Genomic DNA, 11745 nt, shown 5'->3' on the forward strand with positions numbered 1-11745 from the left:
TAAATGTAAAATTTTCCTAAAATAACATTTTAATTAATCTTAAATAAATGCAATCTAGCACGGTTAACCGGACCCAAAATTAAAATATCGTTTTCGTTGGTAGGGCTAAGAGCAGTTGAGTGCTTTTTAATTAAACTTCCACTAAATGTTTCTTTTATTGTATTTGACAAAAGATTATTACCGTTTTTGTTACGTTCTCATTCATACCCTCATTAATTGGACCAGAAATGCAAGAAAATGATCTCTGTTTACCAGTCAACCAAACCAAATAAACCAATTAAACACCAAAGAAAGTTCATGTCCAATGAAAATAATTTTTTTTTGGCCAACCAAGGAAAATTAATTGAAAAAATAAGCAAAAAAAATGGCCGTGAAATATATTATAATTACTTTCATAACATATAGGTACAAAAACACCATTAATCAAGATAACTATTACATTCATCGATCCGTTATTTTTATAAATAGACTTGAAAGTCAATCAAACATGATATTGCTCTAGTTGAACATCCTTGGCCTTCAAAGGAACATACTCTCCCAGGTAGACTTCCAGGTGATCCGCCAAAGCAGATTTGTCGATGTTTTCATGGTGGTAAGATTTGCAGACAAAGTAAATCACTGTCTGGATGACTAATCCGAAGAGAAATAGCTTGGAAAGCAACAAGAAACAAATAATTGCATAAACAACCCTGCTAGCCATGCCCATGGTGCTTCCATGCACAACCAGCCTCTGGAATGCATACTGGATGATCTGCTGGGTGATATTGAGCTTCAGAAAAATGACTGTTGCCACCAATAGCTTTCCCTTGATCAGGTTTTTGCTCTTGACCATGGCTTGGAACCCGTAGGCCTCTTCTAAAACAGAGACAATGCTTGCCAAGTGCCAGATTACGGTCAAATACAAAAACCCTATGATGTACAAAATCGTTAAAACAACAAAGACAGCAATACCCATGTCTCTTGCTCCGATTGAAGTTGCCCAAATAAAGAAGACAACGAAAGCCACAACGTGATAGACAACCATGGCAACGAAAGTACACAAGAAAGTAACCATTAGCCTCTTCCAAACCTTTGGAACGACGCTCATGACTTTCTTGAACGTGAGTTCCCGAACTGTGTATATGCAGGCGATGGTGTAAACAACTGCAGCAGTTGAAAGAAGGGAAAAGATGAAGAACAAAGTGAAGTAGGCAGCCCTGAAAAGCCAAAAGTATGCCCATTCATCGGAGATAAGGTCAGATAGTTTCTCATATTTGGGAGTGCCTGATCGAGTATGATCAAGTTCTATCTCGTTATGGATAATTTTCCTGAAGAAAAGACTCGATACTTCCATTTGAACAAGGTAGATGAAAGATAGAGGGAGGATTAAAGATAAAGTGATCTTGCTGAAGATTTTTCTCCATGCAAAGATGACCTTGAAGGATTCCATGTAGATGCCAAAGAACCCAAGAAATTGCATCTCTTCCTGCTCTCTATCCATGATGTTTAACTTTTCTTCAATGGAATTTTGAGTTGCAGGGTGGGAGAGAAGGATGAAGAAAGAAGAAAAAACAGAGAGATGGAAGAGATTGGCAATGGTAATGAGAAGAATATAGGAAATTGGACTGGACTTTTTAATCCAAAACTACCCCTTTTTTTCTAATAAACTGAGTCAATGTCCACATTCTGATTTTAATAATAGTCCATTTTGGTTAAGAAAATTCTCAATAGAGTTATATTTAAACCAAATGCACAATGTTCCATTATAAAATGCACAACTTGATATTTACTTTTTTTTTTTTAATGTAAAATTTTTCTTGTCATTTTTAAAATTTTTATGTTAATTTTTTCAACATAGATGGAAATAACGTATATATATTTTTCTTAATAAAATACTATAAAGTTGGCTTTGAAAAAAACCAATGAAAATAATTCAAATAAATAACTTATCCTTCATTATGTTGATGAATTATATTTTTTTAATAAAAGAGACTGCAGTTTGAAAATAAAAAAAATTATAAATATCAAAATTTATATTAAAAAACTATTAAATAACATCTATGATTGCAAGAACCAACAAAATTAAATTCAGAATTCAAAAAATTATATTCTTTCCTATTTAATTATATCCTCAAAAATTTTGACCAAAGTTTCAATTTTATTTATTTATTTTATTTTTCTCAAAGCTTTACTTCAAATATTCCATCAATTAGACAAAGATTTGTCAAGTTTTTAATCTGAATTATTTGTTAAGTTTTTAATCTGAATTATCCTACTAAAATTATTTTTGAATGGGTAAATTCATAATAGTGTAAATGCATAGATATTGACACCCACTTTTTTTTTTATATTTTTATTTTGAAGACAGTGACTTTTTGGAGCTGAGATTTCAGAAGAAGAAAAATATACTTGTTATTGTCTTATTGGGCATTTGAAATGAAAGGCAAGGGTGTTTTGGGAAGTGGAATTTGAAAGCTTTGGTTCGTTCTCAAAAGGACGGCAAAGACTAGGCCGTCGTTTCGTCCACGCCCAGGCCAAAATGGTCCCTAGGATAGGAAAGTCATCGTTTGAATCGAACTCAGTCAACACGCTTTGTTCTCTTGCTTGGAAGTTTAATCAATTCGTCAAGTTACCAATTACCCCCTATACCTATAGTTGAGAAATTTTGTGGCGGAAATGAAGTGAAGAAACACGAGAAAAAGACCACCTCCCAGTTGCTCATGTTAGAGGAGTCAAATCGATTTTTGAATATTTCATGGGCCTATATTGCTTAAAAAATTACACCCCTCCACGAACTGGGTTACCTGCAGGCCTTGCAAATTGCTAATTGGGCTCAACTCCAATTGGAACTCAGATAATATTTTTTAAACCAAAATTCGACTCTATCTCGATATTTTATTATTAATAAATTATTTATATTTAATTTTTAAATTAAAAATATATTTAAAACTATTAAAATATTAATATAATAATAATTTCAATAATTTAATAGTATTTATTTGTGAATTGGATGGATTGATTCCAAACTGAGTTTGTGATTGTAGGCATGAACATTGGTTCTGTCCTCTAGAGAAGATGAAAAGAGAAAATATCTAAATTTTTTTAATCAATGATTAAGAATCATAATCATATTTATTATTTCGTAGCTCAACATTTGGATTGATTTTCTTTTTTTTTTTTTGTCCTTCTCTTCTACCTTCCATCATCCCTATCCTACCAAGAATAAAGGGTTAGTAAGTAATTCATGTACCAAAATTGTTGTTTTCGGGTGATGAATGCTTAACGAAGAAGAAGGCCCTTCGAAAGAGGTCCTGCGTAGAGGTGGCAAGGAATTGGATTTGTTAGCCCCGATTTCAATATGATTTTATAAAATTCATATTTAATTTCAATTCATATTAAAATATTATTTTTATATTCAATTGTATAAAATTACAATTGATATATTAAAAATTAATTTAATAATTTTAATTTAATATAATAGTTATAAGATATAATTTTTTAATATAAATTATATCTTAATTATATGTACATAAAATATTTTTATTAAATTAATATCTTAAATTAAAATATTAAATAATAAATTTATTAATATAATAGATATATATATATATATAAATATAAAATTAAGTAAATAATAAAAAAATATTATATACATGATGAATCAAAACAAATTCATTTAAAATTCGATTATGGTATTGACTCCAATTTAAAACTTAATTTAAAAAAAAAAAAATCTTATAAAGTTAGATGGCGGATTGTATCATAATCCGATGATTTGGGATAAATTTACCATCTTCAGTCCTGCAAGTGAAATGTTTACGAAGCAAATATTTCCTCTTTTCTTCTCATATCATGCAAATAACTCTTAAACTTGGAACAAATATCAGTATACGTACATTAAAAGGGAGCCTTAACATGTTTTGCAGCATATGAGTGCCCCGTATTCAATTAGAATAAAATTTAATTTGTAATTGATTGACATTTGGCAAAATTAAGTTCTCGATTAGTTCTTCAATTCAATGAAGGCAGCCAATTAAAAGTTCACCTTGAGGGTTTTCCTTTTTCTTCTTTTTTTTTTTTGCAAAAAAAAAATCATAAAATTTTTCCACATGCAATTCATAGCAAAATTGTTAATACCGTACGGATAACATTTTGATTTTTTTTTTAAAATATAATATATACTAGTACTAGTTGTTTTGATATATTATTTCAGATTTTTTGATTTAGAATAAATATATTTATAAACAATCATGAACTTATACATGATAATATTATTAATAAGCTACAAAATAAATATGTAATATATTCAAATCAAATAAATAAGTTTAAAAACATAAGAAATAATATCATAATTTTTCATGATATTTTTAAATACTTAATTTGATCATATGATATTTAAATAAGTATTTTTTATATAAATATTAAGATAAAAACAAAGAGATGAAAAAAATTAATCAAAGCTTTATAATTGTTAAACTTTATAAAAGGAGTATAATTATTTTCTTAAAAAAATTGAAATACTTTTAAATTTTTGTTTGAAAAAATAAAAATATAAAATTATAAACTTTGGTTTGAAAAAATAAAGTATAAAAAAAGTTAAAATAAAAAAATAAAGAAACTCAACTTTTAAGGATTATTTTACTAATTAATTTTATTTTTATTAGGTTAAAAATAGTTAAATAACAAAAGATAAGTTAAAAATTATAAAATACATTTCACATTCACGTACTAGCTAAAATATGCTATCCCATCGAAATTTACCGAAACAAGCTGAAACTAATGAAAATAACTGTATTACCTGATACTAAATATGATACGAAAAATTATTTTTAGGTGAGTCGTATTTTAGTATAATTGGAGTTTACCGACCGATATGACTGATATTAAAACAAAATTAACAACTATGATTCATAGACATTCAAGAAACCTAGATAAAAAAATTTTCTAACTGCCGATTAATCAGGCACAAATATACAACAATCATATACAAAATCTTCAATAAGAAACACATCAATAATAAAATAGAGAATCAACAAGCAATTTAGAGAAAAATCATAAAATTCTAGTTTAGGTGGTGGCAGAAACATCGCACAATGGAATCTCATACACAAATAATTCAACACACTCAATAGGAATTAGCAACAATCAAAATTCAGCTTTTAAGCAACAATTAGCAGCTCGAAACAAAAAAAAAAAAAAGAGAAGCAAAAATCGCGAAAGTAAAAGTGTGGCAAAAGTTGATTTTCTTTGGGTTTCTTGGTTTAATAGATTTTAAAGTTCTTTTGGTTTGATTAATTAGAAGACAAGGGGAACAATTTTTGGTGGTCTCAGATTACTTGGACAGTCGTGGAAATGCGCCTAAATGTAAACACCCATTTTGTCCAATCTTAACTTAAATATACTTTTTTTATAGTTATTATTATTTTAGGCAACCAAATTTCAACAAAAATTTTAGATTTTTTGAGATTTTGGATCTCATTTAGCTCTATAAATAGAGCCACACAATTAACAAAAAAAAAAACCTAAAGAAAAAAAAGAGGGAGACAGAACTCAACTAGTAATATAACTCAAGTAAAAAAAAAGTTTTATCTAAACAAAAAAAAAAAATTTCTGTACAAAAAAAGAAAGCCAGCAAAAACAACAACAACAAAACAAGAACATAGTTTATGGAGCAGGAATCCCAACACCAAAAATCGTAAAAAAAAATCATTTTGGCCAAAACTTTAGGCCTTGATCTACGTCAATTAAGGTTGTTTTTCACAAATGAGGACAAATTTGAGTTTAGAAGGTTGAAAAGAGTTTATAGGGACTTTTTCAAGATTTTTTCGATGATTAGTGACAATGGTTAACAATGGTGGACAGTGGCTGACACAATGTTGATCAATATGTTTTTGTCTTTTGGGTTTTTTGGTGAGATTTTGTATTTTAGAGAGAGAAGCTTTCTCCTTTAGAGAGAGAATTCAGAGAAAAAATGAAATAAAAAATTATTTTGATCTTTTATATAGTGCTAAAAAAAAGATGAAACAACGTCATTTTAAGTAAGAAGGATCCGCGCGTAGACATGGATTCGGCCCAGGGTCAGAGCACTCGATCTGCAATCCAAGTTTCTACTGACTTTGATCGGTCCATCCAAATTGGTGTTGGACTCGTTGAACTACTTGCTTTGACTGGCACTTACCAGAGTTGAACGACGTTGACTAACAAAAAATTGATATTTTTTTTTCTTTTTTATTTTCTATTATTATATTATTTGTATTTTTTTTAGTATTTCTAATTTTCAATTTAGGATCTTAAAAATAAAATAATAAATATAAAAAATTTGGGATAATGAATAAGTAAAAATAAATAATGAAAAATAAATAAAATAATTATAAAATCACAAGTGGTAATTTTATTAAAAATATTTGCATAAAGAAATTTTCTAAAATATTCTAAAAGTGTTATAAGTATTTTAGAATTTTTCAAGCATAAAAAATTATTAATAACTATAAAATCACAAGTGGTGATTTTATTAAAAAATATTTACACAGAGATTTTCTAAAATACTCTAAAAATGTTAGAAATATTTTAAAAATTTTCAAACATGAAAAAAATTATTAATAAAAAATAAAATTACAAGTGGTGGTTTTATTAAAAATATTTACACAAAGAAAATTTTTAAAATATTCTAAAGTATTTTAGAATTTTGCAAAAAAAAAAAATATTATTAATAAAAAATAAAGTCACAAATGATAATTTTATTAAAAATATTCATATAAAGAAACTTTCTAAGTATTTTAAAAGTCTTAAAAATAACTTAGAATTTTTCAAACACAAAAAATTTATTAATGGGATAGTAATAAAGTTTCAACTGGTGATATTATCGAAATTCTTAGACAAGATATTGTTCTTAAAATAATCTGAAAGTGTTGAAAATATTTTAAGAATTTAACTACTAATTTTTATTACTTCAATAATAAAATAAACAATAAATAAACATTACAAAGTAGATTAAAATTTTTATCAATAATAAAATTAAAAGGGAATCACAAATGGTGATTTTCCTCTAAATGTTTAAAATCATATCATAGGTGCTTGTATAAGGAAATTATAATCTACTTTACTTTCAAAATATTAAAATAAATTCGATGACGGAGTCTCTCAATGAAATAAGTGATTTTTTTGAATATTATTGAGGTAAGAAAATTTCTTAAGTTATATCGAAAGTGTCAAAAATAATTTAAAAAATTTTTAATATTCAAATAATAAAAATAAAAATGATAAAGCAATAAATGAAAGACTATTTGAATAAGACCTATTTAATACAAGATTAATTAGTATTGTCTTTAGACAGGTGCTATGGGAATACTATAGCTTTTCTCATACGTATCTATACTCTTGAACTCAACCTTAAATTCATAGACCCAAAAAGAGGATTGGTGGCCAATCGCACCTCAACAAAAAAAATCGATGGTGACTAATGACTTTTTATGTCTAATAATTGAGTCATTGGATCGAAATGTTATGATAGGTTGGTGACTCTATTGAGAACTTAGATAGTCGAGCCAAAAATTAATTTTAATATGATTCTAGGTCTTAGTTGAATAGTCTAGTTTTCTTTATTCATTCATTTTATTGATTCATTTGACTAATTTCTCCTTATTTGTTTATTTATTTGTTAGAAAAGTGTTTAAAAATATGTCTTATCACACACTACACATGCATATCATAACATGAGCTTTGAACCCAAGCTTCGAACTTTTTAGAAGAGGAGAAGAGTATCTATGCTCTCGTAAGATGTTAACATCCATAATGGTTGATGAATACTTTCACTCAAATTGAATTTTTTTTATTTGAAGCTTGTCATAGGCGAGGATCAAAATGCCTTACTAGTGCAGCATGAATGACAGTGAGGAATAATTCGGAAACCTTTAGCTTGTTATCTTAACCTAGCATATAAATGACCTAGGAAGTCTACCTTAGGATAAAGCCACGACCACCTATAATTTAGAATTGTCTTAAACACGTAGGGACACATCAAGGACCAGGTAGTGATTGTTTAAATTTTTTATTATTTGTCTCATCCATCATTGATAGGGAGTTGTTTGCCATATACCAATTTTGACAAAATGAATCTTGATTACATTCATGGAAAGTTTAGAGTAGTTTCAATTTGCATCGACCCAACATGATATCTTGAATAATAAGATAAGAGGATACACAAAGTAAAGAAAGAGACAGTTTGCTGGTAGATTATGTGTCTATTCTTCACAAGAAGGTTCATATTAATTTGAAGCAAAATGACCTTCTTCAGTTTGGCTTTGATTTGGAAGCTATGGAACAAAAATATGCAAAAAAAATTCCACAAAAAATATGGAGATTTAGCATTACTTATCTCGGTAAAGGTGGATGAACAACTTATTAGAGCCATGATGTGGTTTTCTAAACTCAACAATTGAAAACCCTAAATCAAGAGGGGAAGAAAAAAAAATAGTGGTGGTAATGTAAGGGGAAAGAAGAATAAGATGAAAGATAAAAGAAAAAGAAATGTGAAAGAAAAAAAAATAAAAAAGGACTAATCTGACTCTATAACCCAAGAAATTTTAGTTTATATGAAATTTTAGTAATGTTATCTTGGTTTTTTTAGCTTACATGGATGCCATTTGAATTATTTTATATGTAACATTATCAAACTTTAAATTTTAATAATGTCAAGTTAAATAACCGTTACTGTTTAATGTTTCAATGATTAAAAAAAAGACACTAATTCAAATATTAGTTATCAAAATAAAAAAAATAATATTTTAGTGAACACTTTAAAAGGACTCAAATAATTAAGTGATTATTGAAGTATTTTACCCTTTGAAATGGTTTAAAGAAGGGTTTTAGTTTTGGGAGAAGACCCGTGCACTCATCCGATCTAATCGTCTTTGACATGTCTGCCCAACTTCGACCTGCCTTAATAGATTGGGATCAGATTTTCAATTTTTTAAATTAGACTAGGCTAAAAAGTGAAAATATCAACTTGGGTTCTAGCTCAAATTTTAGTTCTTCTTTTCTTTTTTACTTTGTTTATTTTGATTTGTATTTTAGTATTAATTTTTTTTTATCATGTATATCTTTTAGCAAATATCCTAATTATTTAATTATAAAGTAAATTTGCAAATTTAGTCCATTTTGTATGACTAAATTTTTTTTTTATTATGTGAATTAAATAAATTTAAATAGTAAGTAAAATACTCCTTACGAACACAAGTGAATTCTTTGAGAATGTTTAGAGGATGGATTTTTTTTTAAATATGATTTTTTTACAAATTTTCTAATAAATTAAAGAAAATTTTTTTATTTAATTTGTATAAAATAAATTTAATAATTAATTTATAAACTTTAATTGTAAGATTTTGTCAAGATTTCTTTTGGGATTTAGGCAAGGAAGGGGAAGGAAATTAGGAAGTAACCGCTAACTCAAGAGGTGGCAGCGGCGTATGGTGCAGCCTGTGACCTTTCAGTAAAAGTAAAACAGAAGAAAGAAAGACCATAGAGAAGTGGAAATATAAAAATTTCATTCGATTTTTTTTCCCACAACTAAGTGCGGCAAAATTTCTAGTGATGGAAAGGAGATCTTACAACATGGGCTGCAATGGAATGTCGGGAATGGCACTAAAATTCGCTTTTGGACTGACAAATGGCTGCACAACACAAAACTCTTTTGGAATAAACCCAAAAGGAAATTAGTCAAGCTGATTACAACATGTTTATCAAAGAGCTCTTCTGCAAAGGGACGTGGAACATAAAGAAGTTAAAAGAGCATCTGGCTGACAATATTATTGATCGAATCATTATTGCCTGGATTGAACTCAATGCAGACATACCGGATAAATTGACTTGGGGACTAAATCCTAATGGCCTGATTAAAGTACTTCATTTGGCTGGCTTCTAATGATAGAATCCTTTCCAATGAGAATAGAAGAAAAAGAGGTATGTGTGAGAACGTTGACCGCAATATTTGTGGGAATTCTATTGGATGAACCTTATATATCTTGAAAGATTGCTCGGAAACGCAGATGTAATGGTTCAAATTACTCAAGCCTGACCGAGTACTAACTTTTTTTAATTTGAGTCATAAAGATTGGTTCTCTCTTAATCTGCTTCGTCGGAGAGGTCAATCTGGGATAAATGGGAATGGCTGACGGCCTTTGCAAACATTATCTGGCTGCTGTGGAAATGAAGAAACAGGACCGTAATGGAAAATGAAAGAATAGTAGAATACCAAGGGCCAATAAATGAATGATGGTAATAAAATTAAGCTGTACAAGATTGGAGTGAGTCAGTCTCTGAGGAAACGAAATCTCTCAAAGGTTGAAATTCTTTACCAGTACTGGCACAAACCAAATCCCAATTGCTGGAAGATGAATGTGGATGGGAGCTAGAATCAAAAGGAAAACAAGGCTGGAGCTAGCTAGAGGGTCATCAGTGATGAATATGTGGGGTAACTAACTAATTTGCTTTTCGTGCTTCGTAGAGAACTTTTCTATTGAATTGCCCAACTTTGGACAATTTTCATGGGAATTGGACTTGCTCTATGGTGTTTCTAAAAGCTTGTTTTCAAGTGAATATTTGTTTCGGTCAGTCTCTGAGGAAACGAAATCTCTCAAAGGTTGAATTCTTTACCAGTACTGGCACAAACCAAATCCCAATTGCTGGAAGATGAATGTGGATGGGAGCTAGAATCAAAAGGAAAACAAGGCTGGAGCTAGCTAGAGGGTCATCAGTGATGAATATGTGGGGTAACTAACTAATTTGCTTTTCGTGCTTCGTAGAGAACTTTTCTATTGAATTGCCCAACTTTGGACAATTTTCATGGGAATTGGACTTGCTCTATGGTGTTTCTAAAAGCTTGTTTTCAAGTGAATATTTGTTTCGGTCAGTCTCTGAGGAAACGAAATCTCTCAAAGGTTGAATTCTTTACCAGTACTGGCACAAACCAAATCCCAATTGCTGGAAGATGAATGTGGATGGGAGCTAGAATCAAAAGGAAAACAAGGCTGGAGCTAGCTAGAGGGTCATCAGTGATGAATATGTGGGTAACTAACTAATTTGCTTTTCGTGCTTCGTAGAGAACTTTTCTATTGAATTGCCCAACTTTGGACAATTTTCATGGGAATTGGACTTGCTCTATGGTGTTTCTAAAAGCTTGTTTTCAAGTGAATATTTGTTTCGGTATTACTTAATAAAATTTTGAGTATTTGTTTCTTGTAGTGGCTGCCTAGTTGATGTTGATGCATATCTCCTTCGATCTGTAAGAAATAATAACAATAATAAAAATGAAGGTAACTTCCCAATTTCTTTTTTTTTTTTTTTTCATTTCTTAGCTATTATCAGCAACCCATTGCTTCAAACTCCAAAGATGCTGTTCATTAAATCAAGCAGTGTGTTATATTGAAAGGAACTACCAACAAGAATGATTTTTGACCCTTGCCAGAACTTCTACATCACCTACTCAAAGTTCCCTAGGAAAGCTTTAGCTCTAACAACTTTGAAAAGCTGATTTTCTTTTTTAGTTTACATCGATGTAAGGATGCAGGTGCACCAGCCGTTTAGGAGAGAATTTAGAAAAACTCCTTTAAGCGTAAAAGATTTATATTGACATATTACCACCACCACCTTATGCAACTGCAAGTCATTTTTCCCTTAAATACTTATAAAGAACACTGAAAAAAATATATTGTAATTATGATCATTGTTTTTTAGCACTTTGATGCATTAAATTAAAATGCGACATCAAGA

The 11745-nt window shown here is 29.2% G+C and overlaps 1 protein-coding gene across 1 annotated transcript; it reads right to left on the reverse strand.

Annotated features, from left to right (window-relative positions):
- Positions 1-352: 352 nt before the first annotated feature.
- Positions 353-1601, reverse strand: LOC111301838 (uncharacterized). The gene has a single exon (XM_022897842.2). It carries the CDS (start codon positions 1478-1480, stop codon positions 482-484), a length of 999 nt encoding a protein of 332 aa, XP_022753577.1. The 5' UTR covers positions 1481-1601; the 3' UTR covers positions 353-481.
- Between the last annotated feature and the right edge of the window lie 10144 nt (positions 1602-11745).

Source organism: Durio zibethinus, chromosome 3 (genome assembly GCF_047325235.1).
Source record: "Durio zibethinus cultivar Kanyao isolate XHJ-2024 chromosome 3, ASM4732523v1, whole genome shotgun sequence".
Lineage (NCBI taxonomy): Eukaryota > Viridiplantae > Streptophyta > Magnoliopsida > Malvales > Malvaceae > Durio > Durio zibethinus.